This window comes from Taeniopygia guttata, chromosome 26 (assembly GCF_048771995.1).
Source record: "Taeniopygia guttata chromosome 26, bTaeGut7.mat, whole genome shotgun sequence".
NCBI classification, from domain to species: Eukaryota; Metazoa; Chordata; class Aves; order Passeriformes; family Estrildidae; genus Taeniopygia; species Taeniopygia guttata.
In genome coordinates, this window is record NC_133051.1 from 4,072,931 (window position 1) to 4,096,125 (window position 23,195).

At 45.4% G+C, this 23,195-nt stretch overlaps 1 protein-coding gene across 9 annotated transcripts in view; it reads left to right on the top strand.

Annotated features, from left to right (window-relative positions):
* Positions 1 to 23,195, top strand: part of PPP1R12B (protein phosphatase 1 regulatory subunit 12B) — a 133,579-nt gene that overhangs the window by 23,312 nt on the left and 87,072 nt on the right. For all 9 annotated transcript variants that reach the window (XM_030255741.4, XM_072918925.1, XM_072918926.1 and 6 more), the window contains exons 2-6: positions 10,598 to 10,728; positions 12,197 to 12,315; positions 15,185 to 15,344; positions 20,088 to 20,232; positions 22,555 to 22,629. In XM_030255741.4, the coding sequence (XP_030111601.4) occupies positions 10,598 to 10,728; positions 12,197 to 12,315; positions 15,185 to 15,344; positions 20,088 to 20,232; positions 22,555 to 22,629 (630 nt within the window). The remainder of the gene's footprint in view (positions 1 to 10,597; positions 10,729 to 12,196; positions 12,316 to 15,184; positions 15,345 to 20,087; positions 20,233 to 22,554; positions 22,630 to 23,195) is intronic.

The window sequence follows — 23,195 nt, forward strand, 5'->3', positions numbered from 1 at the left end:
GATAGAGTTCCTGTCAGGACAAAGGATTGTTAGTTGACCATTTCTTTGCTAAGCAAATCTGCAGTACCTAAATTTTCATTATTCACACAGGATTGAGATGCTTGTGAGTTTTCTAATTATAAAACATAGTTATTTTGGGCAGGAATGAAAATTTCAGTAATTTAAGGGCAAGGTTTTATATAGACTGTCTTGATCTAGTGCCAGGGAGTGCTGGCTGAGGGGGAGAGAAATTACATACTTACTGGTCAGAATGACTAAACTGGTGAGACTTGAAAAGCCAGTGCTGTTCCACACCATTAGAAAACTGGCAGTCCCTGCTTTTTAGTGACAGAAAGACTTTATTTTTAGTGTTGGCAGTTGATCACGTCCTGGACTCATTTCAAGCTCTTCTCAGATGGTACCAAGCATTAGCCTCTGCTGTTGAAAGAGTGGGTATTAAAAATCATGCTTGAACTAGTGGGATGATGATGATGATGAAAAAGAGGGAGTAAAATTATGATCTAGAGTGAATTTTGAAGTCAGTCCCACATGGCCTGGTGCTGGTTTAGAGCTGTGTCGTGGGCTGTAAATGCAAATGACAAACCAGTCAATCCGCTGCAGAGGAGGAGCACTGTGGAAATGGAAAATCAATGTCTTGGGCCCTGTTTGGATAAGAATTCAGTGCAAGTTGCTGGACACATGGAAGCACAAATACTGTGAGGCTGGAGGGGTTCATAGGACCATAAAATGTCCTGAGTTGGAAGAGATCATGGAATCTTAACTCCTGACCCTGCACAGATATCCTAGTAATCTTACTCTGTGTCTGAGAGCATTGTCCAAACCCTCTTTGAGCTCTGGTAGCCCTGGGGCTGTGACCATTCCCTGGTTCCTGGGGCTCTTTGCATAGTGAGTCGATGTCTGTGTGGTCCATGCTGATCTTGCTAGGTTTGCCAAAATGCTCTTTCATTAGAAATATTCAAGGAGAGGCAAAGAGCTGGCAATGCTGCGTGCCTGTGCCTGTCATTCTAGCAAGAGTAAAAGCAAAGCAATTTATCTTTCTTCCCATTTTCCTCCCCTTTGGGTAACACAGAGTGTGAGTGTCCAGCTGACCTTCTCTCTCCTTCCCTCAGTGGCTCCTGTTTCTTCACAGAAGCCGAGCTGGAAGCTCTGGCATCCCGAGGGCTGCCCGGGTGAGGGCAGGTCCTGCCCAGGCGGGGACAAGCGCAGTGTGATGCTTCAGCACTCACTGGTGGCACCAGCACTGCAGCACATGCAGGAGTCCTGGCAGTTGGAAAGAATTCCACAGACATTTAGCCAAGCCATCTCTGCTTTAGGTCAGCAGGTATTTACATCTTAATTCCTGTAAATAAGGTGACGGCCCCAGTAAACATATGAAGGTGTGGAGAGTTTCAAATAGTTTCAAAATGTGGCTTCTATTCAAAGCACTCCTCCACCTGATATTTCATGCTGCTAGTTCATCTTGGAAATGCTACGTTCATGGCGTAATTATGACCTTGCACGTATTCCTCTCTTCCCATGTGCTCTGCTGGGTTTTTTGTTGTGCTAATCATTGTGAGATTTGTTGTTGGTTTCTTTTGATGGCTGACATGGATACTGCTGAATACTTCTCGTTGTATGTGGGGCTTTTTTCAATGGAAAAATCTGACATAATCCATATATTTCTCTTCCTGCTTACATGAGAAGTATGACTCAATTTCTGTTAAAAAAATGAACCTCCGTATCTAATTAATCAGACTATAAAATTAATCTTTTATCTCATTTCACTCCCTTTTCTCTGTTCTTTTTAAAATAGAATTTACCTCTTTCTCCTGGTTCTAATGTTTCAGAATTAGATTTGCCAAGAATTTTAAAGCATAAAGATTATTAAAGCTGGGCTGGGGGTACAGAAGTGCCTGTGCAGGGTGTCAAGGCATGAGGACTTGCAGAAGCCAAGGCTGAGGAGAAGGTGCAAAAGCTCTGTGGTTTTGCAGGAGCAGCAGTACGAGCTGCTTGTTGTTCCCCAAATCACTGGTGAGTGTAATCTGTGCTGCCAGAGATACAGGGATCAGTTGGAGGTGGAATTTTTGGGCAGTGCTGGTTCTGACAGAAGCCCCTTAAGAGCAGAGCTGTGATCATGGGACACCATGGCAAGGTCATACCTTCCAGTGCCGACAGTCCGAGTGCTGACAGTTGCCAGGCTATTTTGGGAGCTCTTTCCCCTTTGTTTTCTGTGAACTCCTCTCTCTGTGCTCCCAGATTTAACCGTGATGCTGTTCAGCTGTCATCAGCCCTGCCTTTGTTTGTGGTTTTGAGGTGTGTGTTGACATCACGTATTTACTCTTGCCTTGCATTTGCTGGAAGATGGTCTCCCTTTATCTGCTGGCTAACCTTGTTCCATATATTTAAACTTATGACAGGAGAACAGTTGAGAAGTGAATCTTGTCATTTAATTCCTTTGGCTGTGCTGTGACAGCATGACTGAATTGCCCTGCCAGTGCTTCCAGCCAAATGTGTAACAGTTAATGGTGCTGCTGGTGTCAACTTTGGCCTCTGGTTTGCAGGAACCCTTTAACCATTGCCAGAGCTTCTCAAAGTGGTCTCATTACACTAGTCCTATAGAAAATGTTGTTGTAAAGAAGCCCTCTCAGAGCTCAGGTTAAGGAGTGACCTGGTAGGTCTTGGCTCGAGGGTTGTCCTGTGGCTGCTGGTCAGTCCTGGAGGGTGGGGCTCAGCTCACCCTGGTGTTGCTGGGTCTGTGCTGGTCTGCAGGCAGTGGGAAAGAACAGGCACATCCTACCCATCTAGGGCAGGCAACACTCTTTGGGCACATTTTGAAAATGGGGATGATCCTGTGCGAGGCGAGGTGTGGGAGCACATAGCTGGGAAAGAGGAATCCTGGAACTGGCCTTAAACCTGCTGGTGCTTTTATGGTGGTCTTGAGCTGAATTCAGACTGCACTTACATACCTCAGAAACCATTCTGCTTGGTAGACTACTGCTTTTGATGGCCTGTATTCACTCTGAGACTTTGCTTAGCACAAAGTAAACATTTTAATAATTTGAGTGTACTGTCTCCCCTTGGTTTGTTTAAACAAAACCAACTTTTTTCACCCCATGTCTGATGCAGAGTTTTTTGTAGCTCCTGGGTGGTGCAGCTTCTGTCAGTCAAACGAGTCTACATCAGGTTTTCAGCATGAGGGCATCATTTAGGAGTCAAAAGCCAGAGGTTTGGTCACACAAAGCATCAAAGCTGTGGAGGTGAGTCAAGTCTGGATCAGAATGGCTGCACAAATCTATGTTCTTCTAGTCCTTCCCCACAATTATAAAGTTCCCTGGATTTTCAAGGAATAAATCTGTCTGTGTATGTTTATATGAACATATATACACATGCTTATGATAATCCACACAGAAATCCACAGCCCAGAAGGGCGAGGAGAATTCCCTGCTGACACTAGAGGCACTAGATTAGGAGTCCCCAGAGGTGCTTTCCAACTGCAGTGATTCCATGGTGTGTCTGTTGCTGTTCTGTGCCTGACTGGCACTGGGGTGTGTTGAGAGCTGGGTGCTCTTCAAGCAGTAGCAGATGGTCCCTGCTCTGAGGGTCTCTTCATCTGAATTTTAAGTGGTTTCACCAGATGGAAGGATGGAGTGGCCTTCTGGGCACACATGTGGAGAAGGGTCAGTGCAAGAATGATGGATGTGTGGTTGTGTGGATGAATCTGTGAGAACTCAAGTGTTACAGAAATTTGGATCAGTGATGGAACAGAGGGAAGCAAACCATGTCAGGGAAGGGCTGGGTGTGTAAACATGGTTCAACACTTGATTTCTAGATTGGAGGAGAATCTGGTAGAAGAATTAATAATGGGGTCTTCATTAGCAATCTGATTTAGCAGCAGCAGCATTTTGCACAGGGCAAGGGGTACCGTAGTGCTGGGAGGCTCTGGAGAGGGGAATTTCCTGGAGTAATCAAGAAGAGCTGAAGCATGGCCTCTCCTAGCCTGGCAGCTCATACTCCATTTCAAAAGCCAGCATGTGCCTGAGCAGGCAGTTTGCATATCTCATTTATGTGTGACAAGTGGAACTGCCAAGTATGATTTCCGTGTGGGAACCATGGGGATTGCTACCCCAGGATCCAACACGGCAGGATTATGAGATTTTCACTCTGTGCACAGAGAAGTCACCAAGATTGGGTTCTGTCACAAGACTAGGGTATTCATAGTAGAAACATGTAACACAGCAGCCAAGCATGCAGCCCTTTCTGCTTTCCCCTTCCTGCGTTTTCCTTGTGCATGGCTTCTCTCTCTCAAATCCCAACCAACCACATTGGGAGCACCAGGGAATTAAATACAGCCAAAGTTAGCCCACAGCAGTTATTACAGGTTTCCTGGCTGGCTGATGCCAAGTGTCTACACACTGCTTTATCCCATATGATCATATGACACTGGCAGATGTGACGTATTATTTGTAAACTGACTATTGCCTCAGAGGGGCTGCAGGGAGCAGTGCCCTGTGCTCCCAGCCAGGTTCTCCCCTGTTACAGGTGTTGCTGTTGGCAGGGCCAGCACCTTGTGCAGGCACAGGGCAGGACGTGGCCCTGCTGCTGAATAGCTCTCACTGACATCCTGATGACAATTGTTCTTCCTGCAAACAGCTGTGCTGAATGTTATTCTTGTATTTATGTTAAATCACCAGCAATTGGGCAGGTTGTGGAGAAAACAACCACGTCCACGTGGGTGCCTGTGACAGCGCTGTGGATGTGCAGTTACTGCCTGGCATCTGTGTTCTGGGTTTGTAACCACTTTTCTCCTTGTGGAAGTGAAAAGGTTTGTTTGTTTTTTTCTTTTTCTCTCAGCTGATCCCAAGCAATTTCTTGGGAATTTGTGAGGATTTAGATGCTCTCCTTGCTGCTGTCATGTGTGTATCTAATATGTAGTGAAATGTAACACCAGTCCTAGGCTGGGGCTTTGCTAAATATGTTGCATCCGTAGAAAGTGAGCAGTGTCACACTGTTCACACCTCTTGGAGCTCGATTCCCAGTCCTCTGAACCCTCAGTCTCATCCCATCTGTCTTCTTTTCCTCCCTGATCCTTCAATCTCAGAACCAAGGGATGCCCAAGAGATATACAAACCAAACCCTTGGCAGGCCGCTGGAGCAGATACTCATCAGGGCTCAGTGGTGCTTGTGCATTCTGGCTGCTCAGAGGAAAGAGCAAACACAACACCATTGTAATAATGAGGTTTCATTCAGGATAAGATCAGATTTTGTCTGGTTGCTGGACAAGCCTTGCCAGACAAGCCAAGTTGCTCTGTCCCATTTCCTGGTGTCCTCGTTTCCTTACTGTAATGTAAACTTCATGCTTGGAAGAAGAATGCCTTGGCAACAGCTCCTGGCAAAACTCAAATCTGCAGCGAGCGTCCCTGGCTGGAAAGGGCTCCACCTGTTCGCTGCAAAGGGGGTAAGCTAATATGCCATATCTGCAAATTTTAGAAACTGAGCACTTCCTCCCTATGGAAAAACTGCTAAATGCTGGTCTCCTGCCAGGAGCTGGAGGAACACCATGAGCTGGAGATGGAGACTTGCCCAGCGATGCCTGGGATTTAAATCCTATGAGCCAACTTTCTTTGCGTGTTGAGTGGGTAATTCTGGGCACTGGATGTGGTTTGCATCAAGGACTGCTAAAACTGTAATACATTAGTACCATTCCTGAAGCCCTTGAAGCTTATCAACTGCCAAGAAAAATACAGGGGTGGCAAGAGATTAGCCTGCTGAAGATCAACGATGAGAGGGAAAGATACTCACCCTGTACTCCCACCCTATCACATCACCCTGAAGGTTGTGTTAGAGCTTGTACAGAGGCAGAGATAAAGAAGGAATTAAAAATTTAAAGACAAAATTGCTATACTTTGTAGTTAACCTTGCTTTTAGCCTCTCCTACGTGTGAACCAAGCAGCTGAGGGTTAGCAAGGCCTGAAATGGAAAGAATTAAGCCTATCCCTCTATTTTTTTTTCATGCCCAATCCCAAGGACAGTTTAAGAGAGAGAGTGTTTCCTCACATGAAGAAACTGCCCGCCAAAAAGGCAACATTACTTCTCAACCAACTCTTTTTTACTGTCTCCCCTTCCTTTCGGGGCTGAGGGCAGGTGTCTGCTTTGTGACTCTGCTCCCTAAGGTCGTGGTCCTTACCATGTTCCTGAGGAATGATAGATCAGATAAGAGAGGAGAACTCTGCATAGCAATAGATCCTCTTGGGTTACTAAACTTATCCACTCTCCTAAATCTGTTGGAGGATTAGTAGTACTTAAAGGAGGACATAGCTACCCCTTTACTTCCTCTTTGTCCTCTTCTCCTTCCTCCAGTAACCTCAGGTCACCCAGTTGGCTCAGCCTGAAGGTGAGCTGTACCCCTGAACCCCAGTAAGGCTGTTTTTCCTACAGGCTGGCTCACAGTGCTTCATTTTGGTAGATTTGCACAAGAAAACACACAATAGAGATGTGCTGGAGGGGTATCAGCAGTCAGGCCTCTCGAAAATTTTAGGTGAACAAATGTGTGCCCTAAGTACTTCTGAACTGTGAGAATTTTGTTCTTTACTGGGTATCTTGGTTAAATGATGACTTGTATGAAACTATTAATGCCATTAATGTATGTGCAGGTATGAATTCCCTGATAACATCAGTTGATGCCTTACAAGTACACACAGAAATACATTGCAACCCCTAAAAGTTGCCATTTAATCTGTTGTAACATTTTTAAAGGCTTTCTAAGGTTCTTAAAGTTCAGAAGATCTTTAGAAGTTACCAATTTTACTCATTTTCCAAGTTGTTGACCTCGTAATTCTCAGTACTTTTTTGTCTAATGCCAGTTTTGGAAACTCCTTTTCCACCTCACTTTTTCAAATCTCAGCCAATGTAATTAGTTGCATGTAATGATAGAACAATGCAAAAAAATTCTTGTATTTTGGTATTTGAAGTAGGCATGGTCATACCTGTCACTTAAAAAATCGTTCATGTCACTCTACTGTGTCTAAGTTCTGTTTTTGTGTGTCATCAGCTCATACTAAAATCAGTATTTGCCAGGCAGTATTCCATGGCTGGATCACATATGTAGACCAGCAGTTTTTCCTTGATCACATACATTGAGCAGCAGCTTTTCATGAACTACAGAAGAGGAGGAGGGTTATTTCTCTTAGATATTAAAGAATATTCTGCTGCTTCATTAAGGATAAATGTGGAGCCCTTTGCACTTGGCTTTTTCTTGCTGGTAAGTGCAGACAAGTGTTAAGTGGTCCTGGCTCCCATTGGAGTCCCTGGTGCTGTCAGCACCCACAGAGCCCTGACTCCTCATCATCTACTGTTTTCTGCAGGAGCCAGGAGAGGCAAATCACTGCAGATTTCAGTGTAGGAACAGGTAGGAATTGATCCCAGTATCCTGCTGGTTCTAGCACGCATTCCATCAGAACCGGGCAGGCTGGGGACAGCGCAACAGCAAGGCCAATAACAGGGAGAAATTTAAAAGAGTGACAGGACTCTTTTATGCATTTATACAGGCATTTAGCTGTAGAGTTCAGTTTATCCAGTGGCTTGAGCAAGAACCATGCTTTTGCCTGGTTGATTCCCAGGCTATGCAGATGTAGTGGGTGTATTTGATAAACAATGTAAAGAAAATTCTCTATCAATATGTACAAAGCTCACGCTCTAGAGGCATTCTTCAGTCTAAATTTAGATTCACACTCAAGCTACAGCTAACACTTGAACAAACCCAGCAGAGTAGTGAGTGTGCACAGGCAGGAACCATGATCCACCTTGCTGCCTTGGCTGATAAAATTCCTCTGTGAGGCTCTGGTGCTGTGGGCAGCCAGAAGGGATTGTGCCCAAAAGAAAAGCACTGCGTGGGTGAGCCTTTCCTGGTTATTCCTGGCTATTTCCAGAGCAATATTCTTTTAGATGAAGTCAACACTGGTGGTGTTCCCAGGTCAAAATGTGAGTAACTCATCAGGAAGATATTATGTGCAGTTTATTTGAAGTATGTTGGGGGAAAGCTTGAAGTAAATCACAATAAATATGAGTGGCAGTAAAACAGAGATTGGAGCTGAGTTTTTCAGGATCAGACTTAAATTCCTAAAGAATTTCTTCTTGAGCTGAAGAGGGATTATTATGGATCCATGTCCACCTCTGCATGCATCATTTTCTTTGCCTTCCTGCTGCATTTCAGTGTGTTGGTACAGACAGAAGACATTAATAGATTTGTTCGTGTAGTTTGTGGGATTATGGAAATCAGATGCTTATCCTTTCTACCGTATGTCTTAAAATGAATCGGCTGCATATTGGGCACAGTGTAGTTCTCCTGTTCTCCTGGACAGGAGGAATATTTGGCTTGTGTTTCCTGCCCTTATCACCTGCTGAGACTTGGAGGCTGCAGCAAAAGGAACAAGTTGCAAGGAAAATCCTGATTAGATTGTGAGAAGAATTACCCACAGAGAGAATGGTGAAGCACGAGGACAGAGAGTCTCTATCCCACCATACTAAACTGTAGCAGGCCCTGAGTAGTGTGATCTAACAAGATTTAGCCGTGCTTTGAACAGGGGGTTGGACCAGATAAACTAAAAGAAGACCAAACCCTTGCTCCTGAGGCTTGTGGTAGAACCTGGTTTGCACCTACATTACTTAGATGTAACCATGTCCTGTCCCATCATGCTTGGACCTGGAGCTCCTCCAACCTTTTGGCAATGCTCTTCAGTCCCCAAGATTTTTTGTTTGTATTGTTTTGGGTTTTTTTTTTTTTTTTCTCCCAGTTTTACGTGAAGTAATCTAAGAGAAGCCCCTCAGAGCAGGGTTTACAGGACAAAACTGTTTTGGGCCTGAGGGTGGGAGATGGAGCCAGTCCAGATTGGGCTTAGCTATTCTGTGTTTGGAGCAGCCCCTGAAGTAAATGATTTCTAGGGTTCTGCTTGCGCTTTTCTCGCCAAGATTCAGGTAAATCAGTCAAAAGCAGGGCCAGGAAACACATTGACACTCCAGCACAGGCTCAGTGGAACTTGAGCCTACTCCTGGGTCATCCTTTCCCTGTACTGTGGATGTTCCTGTGTTGTCTCATGTTTGCCAAGTACCTGAACTAGGAGTTAGTTATCTGGAATGTGCTTCCTTGGAGGTTTCAAAGCTGGGCTTGTGCATGGCTGCATGTGAACCAAGCAAATGGAGGAGTGATTGTGTCCTAAGCAGGCAGTTTGGGATTTGCACTGAGAATCCTAGAGTGTCCTGAGTCAGAAAAGCTCCACAAGAATCATCCAGTCCAACTCTCCTTGCAGTAAAAACAGCAAGAGCTGGTTGTCCTGGTCCAGGACATGCCTCTCCTTTGACATGAGCAATGCAGCACAGAAGAACATGTTGATAACCAGGATTGTTTCTTTTTGGGGTGTGTGGATATTGGTTCAAGAAGATTTCCTCATTTTAATTCCTTGCTGGGACAGGAATGGATGGATAGTTAGTGCTGCTCATTTTAGATGGATCATCTGGGAGTCACTTGATTGCTGTAAACAATAGATATGCCTACATCAAGCTATGCAAAAGTATCAAATGTTGGGATTTTGGAGGAATCCTGGACAAGCTGTTTCCCTCTCTAGTAATGAGGAGCTGTGTTTCTGCCTGGGGTTGGACATGTAGTAAAAAGCAGTCATTGCACCTCCTGGTCATACCCCTTGCTTCCCAGCAGAGACACACATTTGGATGTGTGTTTTAAGTTGCCAGCTCATCCTTGAATAGCAGCTTCCAGTGAACTGCAAATGTAATGAAAACGTGCTGGAGACAGGAATTTGAGGAAGGAGGAATTCCACCCAACAGAACTGCTGAGACTTGAAAATCAAGCTAGGTTTTCTTCTGGCAACTTCAAAGCAGGGAGTTCTCTGTAAATGCAGACTCGGGAATGACTGCAGCAGCTAATCAAGGGCTGTCATTCTCTTCAGCAGCTCATGGGGCTGTAGAACAAACAGGGAGAGCTTCCTGTGTTAGACTCAGGAAAACAAAGAGATGCTGCTGAATAAAGAAGTTATTAATTCTCTAGAACTCTGCTTTTGCAATGATTACCTCTGTAACTGAGCTGCTTTAGTCTGGCTCCTGGAGCTGCTGCTTTCCCTGCTCATCCCTGCCCCTAGTGAGGCCTCATTGTGTTCACTGTTACAGACTTTATTCACTGACATTTTGGACCAGTATAATCTAAGTAAATACACAGCTTGCCTTGTTTAGAGGGATTTGATGCTGTACCTAAAACTACCACAGATCCATCATTTCAGCATCCCGGCTGTGGGGAGGGAGCTGTGTGGGAGAGTGGAAGGAGTGAAAAGTGAAGTTTGAGCAAATTCAGAGGTTGTCAATCTGGGAACTCTGAGTTACAATTAGTTTTTGAAAGTTCTGAAATTAATTTGTTTTCATTCACAAATTGAAGTTACCCTAAGCTTTAAGGTGTGATTGCTCACAGCATGGGAAGTTCAACCCAGATACTGCCTGCTGCCAGTAAGCTGCCAATGAAGGTTGTACATTTGATTTAACACCAACACAATTTTTTTTCTCTCTTCCTTTTCCCTTTGATCCTTCCACACCCTGGACATCTCCTCCCATCCCCCCTCAGGCCTGTATTGATGAGAACCTGGACATGGTGAAGTTCCTGGTAGAAAATGGAGCCAATGTGAACCAGCAAGACAACGAGGGCTGGACCCCTCTTCATGCAGTGGCATCGTGTGGCTACCTGAACATAGCAGAGTGAGTGAGTCTGGGGCTATTCTGGGAATTTATAATACTTCCCTGTGCCTTTCTGTTCAGAGCAGGTACACAGGTGATGAATACTCTAAGCCTTTTACAATGCTTTGGAAAGCAATGCTGAAAATAGGTGCTTTTCTCTTGGTAATGAATTCTGAACTTCTGAGGATTAAGGTGAAGCCTTCAACTGGTTGCCTTTTGCTGCTGCCATTAGACTATCTTATGATTCATTTGATACTTTAGCTAAAATGCCAACAAAAAGGAAAATGGGTCAGCTGATACAGCAATTTGTAGTGAAGGGGCTGCTCCCTGTGAGGGTGGTGAGGCCCTGGCACAGTTTTCCCAGAGAAGCTGTGGCTGCCCCTTGCCCAGAATTGTCCAAAGCCAGGTTGGACAGGGCTTGGAGCAGCCTGGTCTGGTGGAAGGTGACCCTGCCCATGGCAAGAGTAGGACTGGATGGGCTTTAAGGTCCCTTCCAACACAAACCAGGCTGGGATTCTGTGAGTACATTTCCTTACTACAGACTGGTGTGAGCAGTGCTGTGGTTAAGTGGCTTTAAATGGGGACTTTCACGTTCAGCTGTCAATCCACCACCACCAATACGTTTGCCACTAAACCTCAAGTGTCACATCCACTCATTTTTTGGACAGTTCCAGGGATAGTGATTCCATGACTGCCCTGGGTAGCAAAGAAATGTCCCCTAATCTCCAACCTGAACCTCCCCTGGTGCTGCTTGAGGTCATTTCCTCTTGTCCTGTTCCTTGTTTCCTGACCACTACCTGACTGCACCCTCCTGTCAGGGAGTTGTGGAGAGTGAGAAGATTCCCTCTGAGCCTCCTTTTCTCCAGGCTGAACACAAACCCTTTATTCTTTACTAGTCATACTGTGCTTATATATTTATATATTTAGTCCACCACAGCTACCAGAAAGTTTCCAAAATTTGAATTAAGATAACTATTTCTTAAATGCATTGAAAATAAATTATAAAACCAGGCAACCTCACCCTCCTATATTTGTATGTTTAAACAGATACTTCTCTTACTTCTCAAAATTCTGCTGATTAAAAGATGTCTGCAAACCAAAGAAGATGTCTGTTGTTCTTCAATGAACTTTTCGTAAAGTTATAAGAGGATAAATTTAAAAATTGATAATCCTTGATAAAGCTTTTTTTAAAATTAGTAACATTTCTTTTTCTTAAAAAAAAACCCAAAAGGATAGTCAACTAGATTCATGCAATAACAGGGGTATTTAAGTAACTGTGGAGAAAGAAAAGCTGTGAACCCCTGAGCAAGGACCTTGCATTTACAATGAAGATTTTTAATCTAGAAATTGGCTAAGAATAAGGTCCTCATTTAGTAATTGAACTTGCATGAGGAAGGGAAATACTTTGTGGTGCTGTTTGATGCTGTGTCCTTGCTCTGAAGCCAGGCACAGGAGGTGTGACGTGCTGGCCTGGGTGTCCTTGGTGCAGGTATCTGATCAGCCATGGGGCCAACGTGGCTGCTGTGAACAGCGAGGGGGAGGTCCCGTCCGACATCGCGGAGGAGGCGGCCATGAAGGACCTGCTTCTGGAGCAAGTCAAGAAACAAGGTAAAGGAACGGCTTGAATATGTGAGAGTTGGGACCTCTAGGAGTTTCTGTGTGAGAATTCTGCTGCCTTGCTGTCTGTTGGTGAAGAGATCTGAGATCTGGCTCAGGAAGCAGCAGGCAAATTTTGCTTTGCTATCAGGACAGTGGAGCAGATGCAGGAGGTTTATCATGTCTGTCCTTGGGATTCTTCAAAGCAAGGCACCGTAATCCTGAAATCTGATTCATCAGATCTAGTTACTTTTAAAGTGAGATTTAATTCTGACCTCTGATATCAATGAAAGGTCTTGTTTCACTAAGGCTTGATAAAACCGAGGTGAGATTTACAGGACTGCCAAAGGCAGGGACCAGGAAATTAATAGTCCAGGCCCAGAGTGACATACTTTATCCTGATCTTTCCCTAGATTTCTTCTGCCATATCCACTTTCTCATCAGGTGTGCTTCACTGAGGGGCTGCTCTCCAGGCTGTCCCTGCACAAATATCCCTGGCTGAAGAATAGTTTTGGACTGATGTTAAAATAAAAGAATGCTTTGTCAGTCTAAAATTTTCTTCATACTCATGGAATTCATTTGGGAGTGGTTGAATGCCTGCGTGTGTGTGTGAGAAGTTTAAATCATGTCTATGAATTTATTCAACAATGTTGGAAAAGGAACCCAAGGAATTCCTGGAGCTTCTATCCTTGGACACAGTCAAAGTTCAACTGCATTCATGTCTGAGCTGGTTCATCTTGCTTTGAAGTTATCCTCCTTGGAGTGTGTGTTTGAGCTACAGACCCCCAAAGACTCTGGTCTGGATTATTTTATTCCTGCAGGTTTGGGGGAGTTGTTTGCATGCTGGATTGAATCCAGTCCCTCTATCAGATACATTTTGACACATGGTGGTGACTTTACTTTTTAAGGTATAGTTAAGAAGGAATCAGTCCCTCAGTGCTTTGTCACCTGTATTAATGTTCCTGGGCCACCAAATTTGTCAGGCACAGCTTGCCCTCAGAGAAGCCAGGCTGGCTGTCCCCAATCACCTCCTTATTTTCCATGGGCCTTAGCATAGTTTCCAGGAGGATCTGCTCCACGATCTTGCTGTGCACAGAGGAGAGGCCAATTCACCTGTAGTGCCTCAGGTCCTTCTCTTGTCTCTGTTTAAAAATGGGGTTTATGTTTGCCATTTTGCAGTCCGTGAGAAGTTCACCAGACTGCCACAACTTCTCAAATACAAGAGTGACTTAAATACTTCCTTTACCACCTCCCTTGGGACCCATGGATGCATCTCACCAGGTTCCATGGACTTATGCACCTTCAGGTTCTGTAAATGACAGTAATGTGGTTGAAACCTTACAGGACACTGAGGCAGTGGTTCTGCCTTACCTGCAGGTATTTTGCCTGACACTTATTGGGATTCTGCTTGCATTGCCTCGCCACATTAGTGGCATCCTGCTAAGATACCCTGAAACAACCATCTGTCTCCACATGAAGATTCCCATCTCACAGTTTAAAGGATCATATTGCTGGAGGAAATGGGGTTGAACTTTAAATAAGCATCTGTCCAGCTCCGCAGCCTGTCCTCAGCAGGGGCTGTGAGCAGATGCCTGCTGCAGACTGTAACAACAGGTCTAGTGTGTACAATTGCCCTCCCAGCCTCCAGCCACTATGCCTTCAGAAATTCCTGAGCCAAATTGGCTTTCTGTGTATTTGTGAATGCCCTGTGGCCTTCTGTTTCCTGAGCTCATGCAGCCCTCCTTGGGAACTCCAACATGTTCAGGAATTGTGTGTAATAGCTACAAACTTGTCTAGTCCTTGGTCTGTAGCCAGTTTATTTCTGATCTTTGCAAAATCCTGCAACAGTGGGTCTCATAGCTCAGACTCTGAGTTAAATGTTTTCCTTGGTTCTATTTTAAATGTAATGCCCCATAATTTAATTGGCAATCATATCATTCTTATACTGAAAGTATTAATCCGTAGGGACACTTGCTCTTCAGGATCCTTCTTGATCTTTGAGATTTGTCATCTTCTAATTTGTATGTTTTCCTGAGTCAGAGAGTTCTACTCTGATTAATCTTGTTTGGATCGGTATCAATACCTGTGATTGATACATTGTCCTTCTATGATCTCATTACTGTGAAAACTCCACTTAGGAAAACAAGTCAAAGTTGGTTTTCCTCTCATTTGTTTAATGACAGTTGACACAGTCTGTCAGCCAGACACACTTCCCTCTCCACATCATCCCCCTGCCTCTCCACATCTCCACTGGCCCAAAGCAGTCACTTGGGCCATCAGCATAGATTTCTTCTGGCCTTCTAATGCCAAAATTATTTCAAATTGTGTTTTGTCAGAATCTGAGGGTTTGCTGCTCGGTGGACTAACTCAGTACTTCTCTCAGCATGCCTGTCATGAATGCCTCTGGAGCAGTGCAGATTCCTGTGTGTGTCCTATGCAGAGTCCTGAATATGGAGTGAGCACAGAGCTGGCTTCACCATGCTCTTGCAGGAGACATCTGAGGGTCCTCAGACCTTCCCTGTCTGAGATTATACCATCAATACAAGTCAATTGAGTCAGTTAAGCTGTTGTTCATTACTTTTATTATTTCAGTCTGGGACACAACCTGTGTAGAACTCAATCCTTCTACCCTTAATGCACACCTGAGCTTTTAGTTAATTGGACTGGGTTGCAAACACTGGCCCAGCTTTCAAAAATTTTAACTCAGGCAGTTTTTGAAGTTTCTGTCAATGACACAGAAGAGGTTTTTGCTGATTGTTTTGTGGAAGATCAGAAATAGTTTACTAATATTTTATATCAAATGCAGCATAGGTTAAGTGTAACAAGTACTTCAGAGCTTTCATCTCTTGTTTGTTTATTGTTCTGTACTTCACCCCCTTAGGTGTAGACCTAGAGCTGTCAAGGAAAGAAGAGGAGCAGCAAATGCTCCAGGATGCTCGGCAGTGGCTGAACAGTGGGAGAATTGAGGATATAAAGCAGCCACGGACAGGAGCCACAGCTCTTCATGTTGCTGCAGCCAAGGGATATTCTGAAGTCATGAGGTAGGAGCTCCTCCCAGGGTTGATGCATGAAATTAAGGCTGAAGACATTTTGCTTTACTTTCAGAGAAATTTGTTCCATACTGAGATTTTCAGGCTCTTGTTTCTCAAAAGGCTCTGTGGTTTTATGTGTACGACCACAGTGGTTCACCCAGAAATACACAGGGACAGGAGGGTTGCCTTTCATACCTCCAGGCCTTTTTGGAGTAATGAAAGCTTTTTAGAGAATGAGGCATAAATTAGGAGGTCTCTAATTTTTCTAATCACAAGGTCTGGTTTTCACTGTTAGAGTAATAGTTTCAGGACTAGCAAGTTAAACAGTAGTAGGGGATAAAAGTATAATGTTGACATACAAAGTGACAACACATACTGCATGACAGTCACAAACATGACCATTCTCACAGTCTTGTGGGAAAATGCAGTGTCCACCCCTGTCTCACTGTCCTCTGCCCCATCATGGTACTGCTCCTGCAGTGACAGAGGGATTCCAGCACCTGACAGCTCTGCTGTCCTGGCACTAACATGTACATAAGCCTGCCCAGTGTAGCATTTCCTGGTAAAAAACATTAATATTATTGCAGTTAATGTCAAATTAGGCTTTACACCAATAAAGCTTTCTTCTCTGCTCTTTATGTGTGGCTGGAGCTGCCCATGAACATAGAGCTCATGGAATCCCTGACTGGATTGGGCTGGGAGGAACCTTAAAGCTCATCTTGTTCCACCCCCTGCCTTGGGTAGGTGTTGGAACCCCGGTCTGGTTCAGGGGTTCCGTGCGGTGGTAAAGTCTCTCCTCCAACCCGTGCTTCCAAAGAAAAACTCTGCAGCCTCTTGTTGTTCGGTCTCAAGGCAGTTTATTGCAAGTTATCTAAAAGATTGTCTTCTCTGGCTACTGTGGTTTGCTCACAGCTCAGGCAGAGGCACACACACCCCTGACACCCGCACTGCCTGGTGTCTTCTTCTTCTCTCCCCCGCCCAGGGCTGCTGCTGTCTTTTATATGATATATTACGTGTTATATGTTTACAGTTTTTCCCCAATACCTACTACCTATAATAAATGGTGCTTTTCTACTCTAAACCAATCCATAAGTGCCAACATCATTAAGAACATGGAGGTAAGGAAGAAAAAAGAGGAGGAACAGGACCAGCCTACATTCCTCCATCTTAAAACTTCTGACCCCCAGGTACAAAGTAAAAACCCCCCTGTACAGGTGTTAAAATACCCCTGTACAATACTAAAAAACTCTCCCCTCTACTTTGTAACTACTTCTACTATAATATCTAAACTTTTGTGACTGCTTGTTCCACTTTCAAAGCTGGTAAATCATTCCATGGCTCAAACTCAAAATCACAGCTGTTTCCAGCTGCCTGCCAAGGTCTCAAATGCCTCCAACCAGGGCTTGGAACCTCCAGAAATGTCTGAGGGACATTTTGAGTTCCAACAGGTAGGGACACCTTCATCTATACCAGGTTGCTCCAAGCCCCATCCATTCTGGCCTTGGATACTTCCAGGGATGGGGCAGCCACAGCTGCTCTGGGCACCCTGTGCCAGGGCCTCCCCACCCTCACAGGGAGGAATTTTTACCTCATATCTAATCTAACCCTGCCCTCTGTCCATGTGAATCTATTCCTCTTTGTGTTGTTACTACATGCTCTTGTAAATAGTCTTTACAACGTGTCGTGGTTTGACACTCCCCCATACCGGCACCCGCAGGAGTCGCTTGCTCACCCTCCCCTCCCACAGATGGTCAGAGGAGAAAAAAAATTAACAAAGGCTTCATGAGTTGAGATAAGGCCCAGAGAAAACCCTTCAAAGGCAAAACAGGCTCAGCTTAAAGTTGCAAAGTGAATTTCTTGCTAATAGAATCAGAGGAAGATACTGAGAAGTAAAAAAAAACCCTTTAAAACACCTTTTACCCCCAGGCCCTCTGTCCTTCCCACTGACAGCACAGGGAAACAGGGCTTGGGGGTTTGGGTCAGTCCATCACCAAGATTTTCTTTTGGGAGAGGAGTCCTTTCCCTGTGAGACTGTGGGGTCCCTCCCACGGGAGACAGTTCTCTGTGAAATTCTCCAGTGTGAGTTCACTCTCACAAGCAGCAATCCTCCCAAAACTGCTGCAACATGAATTCCTCCACAGGCTCACAGTCCTCCCAAAACCTCTCCAGCATGGGTCTCTTTTCCCATGGGGTGCAGTCCTCCACGGACAGGCTGCTTTAGCCTGGAAACAGAGTCCCCTCTCTCCAGTGGGTCTTCTGCTGGATCACAGCATCCTCCAGGCATCCACTCACTGCAGCGTGATCACCTCCCCCATGGGCTGTGGGGGATCTCTGCATCCCCCATGGATCCCCATGGGCTGTAGGTGGATCTCTGCATCCCTGTGGATCCCCATGGACTGTGGTGGATCTCTACATCCCCCATGGATCCCATGGACTGTGGTGGATCTCTCATCCCCTGTGGATCCCCATGGGCTGTAGGTGGATCTCTGCATCCCCCATGGATCCCATGGACTGTGGGGGATCTCTGCATCCCTGTGGATCCCCATGGGCTGTAGGTGGATCTCTGCATCCCTGTGGATCCCCATGGACTGTGGGGGATCTCTACATCCCCCATGGATCCCATGGGCTGTAGGTGGATCTCTGCATCCCCTGTGGATCCCCATGGGCTGCAGGGGCACAGCTGCTTCACCATGGTCATCACCACAGCCTGCAGAGGAATCTTGGCTCTGGTGCCTGGAGTACCTCCTCCCCCTCATTCTTCTTGGTGTCTCCATATTATTTCCCTCACATGTTCTCACCTCCTCTTCTCTGACAAGAAGAAAAACTGTGCATGCCTACTTTGTTTTTATTTTCTTCTTAAATCTGCTGTCACAGAGGTGTCACCAGCCTCTGTAATTGGCCCAGCTTTGGCCAGCAGCATGTCCATCTTCAGAGCCATCAGGGATTGGCTCTGCCAGACATGGTAGAAGCTTCCAGCAGCTTCTCACAGAACCCACCTCTGTGGCCTACCTGCTACCAAAAGCCAGGCTGTGTGTAACCAACACACAAGCTTACTCTATTGCCTGTGTTAGAATCCATTCTGGAAGTGTTCATCTATCTTGATCCCAAGTTTTATAATTTTAAGTGACATGACTTGATGTCAAAGAGCTGTTTCATATCAAGCTCAAGCATTTATTGTACTTCATGTTTCTGATTTGTATTCAGTCATTAGAACTTATAATTGAGTGATGAGCTGTCTGTGCCTGTACCGTGCCCAAGAACAGGGATCTAACACAGCACATGTGAATAGAAATGTAGTGTCTCTGAATCTGAGGTACTGAGGTTGGTCCCGTCACCTGTCAGGGGAGGGTTGTGTATCCAGTGCTCCTTGATGAAATTCAGTGTGTGCAGGATGACTTAGTTCTGGACAGCCTCTCCTTGGCATTAATTATGGTAGTGATAAACACATCTCACAGCAAGCTAACATTGTTTCCCTCTTGTGTATGTGATGGCTGTGCTGAAGTTCAAATCCAGAGCTTTAGTGACTTAAACCAAAGGGGCTGACAGCCAGGAGTCAGCTAACTCTAAATGAGACATGGAATTTGTGTGTGACCTTGAGTCTTTTAGCAGCTCTGTTTCTCCCTTCTGCCAGCTGGAAAATCAACAGAAACTCAGCGCCTAATTTACAATTTCTTTCACAGAGAAGCCCACAGCTGCTCTGCTGTGACTGTGGTTTTTTTAGCACAGTAGCACATTGCTGTAAAGCTGTAAGAGTTTTCAAGCTATTGGTGCCATGTTGGGGTCATGCTGGATTTCCCTCCTGCTGTACAATGATGGCTCTGCATGGGGGAATTTCCCACAATGGAAATTTTCAGGAGCAGTTTTACCAGACTTGCAGAATTCCCCTGGGATGTTATTCACTATTTAAGCAATTTGGATAATAGTTTTGATACAAGAGCTGCTCAGTGCTCCTCTCTGATTACTGTTGCGCCTGTGTGCACATGGCTCTGGAGCTCCAGACTACCCCAAATCTTTTGTGTTTGTTTTGGTGTTAAATATTCAGGCTCCAGGTGCTGTGAAACACCAGTGTTCTCCTCTGATGGAGAAGGGAGGGTGGAAGGGGCACAGCAGTGAGGGTAAGGAAAGGAGATCCCAGGCAAATTCACTTGTGGAAGATTTGCTTGAACTGTCCAAGGACTACTCTGAAAAAATGCATTTGGGGTTGTTTAATCCAAGTGAGGGTTGTTTAGCATACAGATTTTACCTCTGTTACTGGTGCTTCCCTGGCAGTCCTGTTGGTCTCCTTGAGGACCACCCCACACTGTGCTCTTGGAGAACCAAGCTCAAGCTCCAGTTCCCAAATGTTATGTCCCTCTCCTGGCAGGTGCTGTGCTTGGCTGCCTGCACAGGGATGGCAGTCGCAGGGATGCAACTGAGCTAGTCCAGACTCTCTCCTCTGCTGCAACAGGAGTTCAGACTGGGTCACCAATGCCAGATGAGAAGTCAAGGTGTTCTCCCAGTTCAGGACATGCTGGAAGGGAACCTTATCAGTTTGACATGTTCCAGCAGGTTTTACATCAAAGTCACTTTTCGTTCATTGCCCTTTCCATTACAGTTTTGAGCATATCAAGTGGGATGTTGCTTTGGTTAATGAACAAGTCCAGCTCCTGGCTGTTTGGGAGCCAGGCTGCCCACTTGGTGCCTAACAGGGGAAACTGCTCTGTCAGGAAGTCATTCCTGATGGGCAGAGATCAATCCTGCTGCTTTCCTCAGGCTCCTGATCCAGGCTGGGTTTAATTTGAACGTCCAGGACAATGATGGCTGGACTCCGCTCCATGCTGCTGCTCACTGGGGAGTGAAGGAAGCGTGTTCCATCCTGGCTGAGGCTCTGTGTGACATGGACATCAGGAACAAGCTGGTCAGTACACAACTAATGCAGGGTATTCTATAGTGAGATAATATTGATTATTGGCTTCTGCATGATCATGGAATCATAGAACCCCAGACTGGTTTGTATTTGGAGGAACCTTTAAGTTCACCTCATCCCACCCCCTGCCATGGACAGGGACACCTTCCACTAGCCCAGGTTGCTCCAAGTCCTGTACAGCCTGGCCTTGGACACCTGCAGGGATTGAGCAGCTGCAGCTTCTCTGGACACCCTATGCCAGGGCCTCAGCATCCTCACAGCCAAAATTTCCTTCCCAATAGCCAGTCTAACCCTGTCCTCTGCCAGTGATAAGCCATTCTCCCTTGTCCTGTCCCTCCAGGCCCTTGTCCAAAGCCCCTCTCCAGCTCTCTTGGAGCCCCTTTAGGTATTGGAAGGGGCTCTAAGATCTCCCCAGAGCCTTCTTTTCTCCAGGTGAACCCCTAGCTCTCCCAGCCTGGCTCCAGAGCAGAGGGGCTCCAGCCCTGTGGTCAATTTAGTGGCCCCTTCTCAATTCTTTCCAGCAGGTCCATGTCTGTCCAGAAATGAGAGCTCCAGAGCTGGACACAGAGATCCAGGTGGGGTCTCATAAGAGATCCAACATCATCATCCATCTACATGACAAAGTCATAGTAGTCCTCCTTGCCTGTGCACTGGATAATTTAAATACATCAGTAAATGAAGAATCTTGACTGGCAGAAGACAGAAAATATTTCAAATATTATGGGAAATGTGACCTGATTAAGCTTTTGACACTGAGCTTGTAAGAAGGGATAGCAGCTGATCTGTGCCATCCTGAGTTAGTGTAACCCTGAGAAATCAAATGCAGCAAAGAAACAGTCTTGGAGTGCAAAATAATATACTAATATTAAAGTATAAGGCACTGAAAACAAGTGAACACATGAGAAACTGGCAGTTTTAAATCCTCCCTCTTCTATGTATTGGTAATAAAAAAGGAAATTGAAGATTTGTGACACATGAGCAAAGAAAAATAGGATAGAAGAAAAGGAGCAAAAACATTTCCTTTTTAATAGTTACAGGTTTTTCCTTGAAGAGCCCTTGGATTTTCAAGAGCTTGTCCAGGGCTGCTCGTGGTGTTCCCATCCCTGCTGGGATGTCCACACTGGTCTGTGAGCTGCATCCCACTGGACCAGGTGTGCTGTGGCTGCCTTTGGGGAGGAGGGAAGGTTGAATGTGCTTGGAGGAGCACCAGGGGATGAAGGAGGCAGGAAGATGTGATAAGAGAGAGCCCTGTGTGTTCAAGTGCATCCAGCTGTGCTGGAAACTGCTGGACCTCAAATGCCCCATGAGGAGCCCTTTCAGCCTGATGAGCTCTTTGGCACCCAAAATACGGGGAATCTTTTCTGTTAAATGCCATCAGGTGCTTTTCCGAAGTGTTCAGGATGTGTATGGGGTCTTGTATCATGCCATACTTGAAACAGCCACAGTTGTATTTATTGTGTTACCTGCTCCTTCCAGTCCAGAATTGTCTTGTTGTTGGGTCAGATGGACAAGACTACCTTTTATGTTTTGACCTGTGGCCATCGGATTTCAGGTTGTTAATGAAATGGCATTTAGAGCTTTGGTTTGGTGAAAATGTAACCAATTTCTTGGTTTATGTACTGGGGTATTTTTTCTGGTTTGTTTTAGCTCATAAATGCCAATGGATGTGGAAATGGATCACAGATTTTTTGGCTTGCTGGCAGCCTTTCAGAGCATTTAAATACATGATGATAAAGTAACACAGAATCAGGAATCTCCTGAGCTGGAAGGGACCCGCAAGGACCATCCAGTCTGATCCCTGGCCCTGCACAGACACCCAACAATCCCACCCTGGGCACCCCTGGCAGCACTGTCCAGACACTCCTGCAGCTCTGGCAGCCTCAGGACTGTGCCCATTCCCTGGGGAGCCTGGGCAGTGCCAGCACCGTCCGGGGGAGGAACCTTTCCCTGATCTTCTACATAAGGAGAGGTTGATCACATTCCCTCTCAGTGCAAGAGTGTCCTTTATAGAAACTGGAAACTCAAGCATAGTCCTGGCTGTTGGATTTGAGCAGCAGCAGCCAGGGAGCTGCACTTCCCTGGTAAAAGCTGCTCACTAAACATAAACAAGATCTTAGAGGTCTTTTCCAGCCAAAATGATTCTGCGATTCCATGATCACTGTCACATTGGTTTCCTTGCTCTGGAGCGAAACAGAGTGTCACTCGCCGTTTGGGGAGGGAGGATGTGGAGCATGTGCACTGGTAAATAGGGATTTTTGGAGTATTACCACTATGACACCTCAGATATCTTCTTGTGTGCTCTCTTTGCACCAGGGCCAGACGCCCTTTGACGTTGCTGATGAGGGACTTGTGGAGCATTTAGAAATGCTGCAGAAGAAACAGACTGTGGTGAGTTTCTGGAGATTGTTTTCCAATTACCTTTGCACACACAGGTGTTCTCCAAGACACATGGTGCCAACAGATGCAGGAAGCTGAGGCCCAGCTATTTTCTTTAGTTACTCATTAGCAATCTCTAATCACAGCAATATTTTTAATAGCTAGAAATCTAGATAACTAGATGACAGCAGCAAGGAGGTCAGTAGTGTGATGCCATGCAGAATTATGGAAACTGGTAAGGAATTTCATCTTTGTAATTGTTATTATCTTGCAGTTGCTTTTTTGGCTGGCAGGCTCTCTAGCATCAAACTGCTCTATTCCTAATGAGTGATTACCCAAGTCAGCTTTGTGTTTGCATCCAGGGAAATGCAGTCAGTGTTGAGAAAGAGATCTGTTACCATGTCTGTCTTTCTTAAAATAGGGAGGCTTTGGATTGAGGAAGAAGAAATTATAAACTTCAGGGAATTCTGGACTGAAAAAATGGGTAGTTTCAAAATTATATTAAATTGTCTTTTCATAATGCAGTGGAAGGGATTGGAAGGGATTATAAAGCCGGAAGTTGACATAAAAAAAGGAAG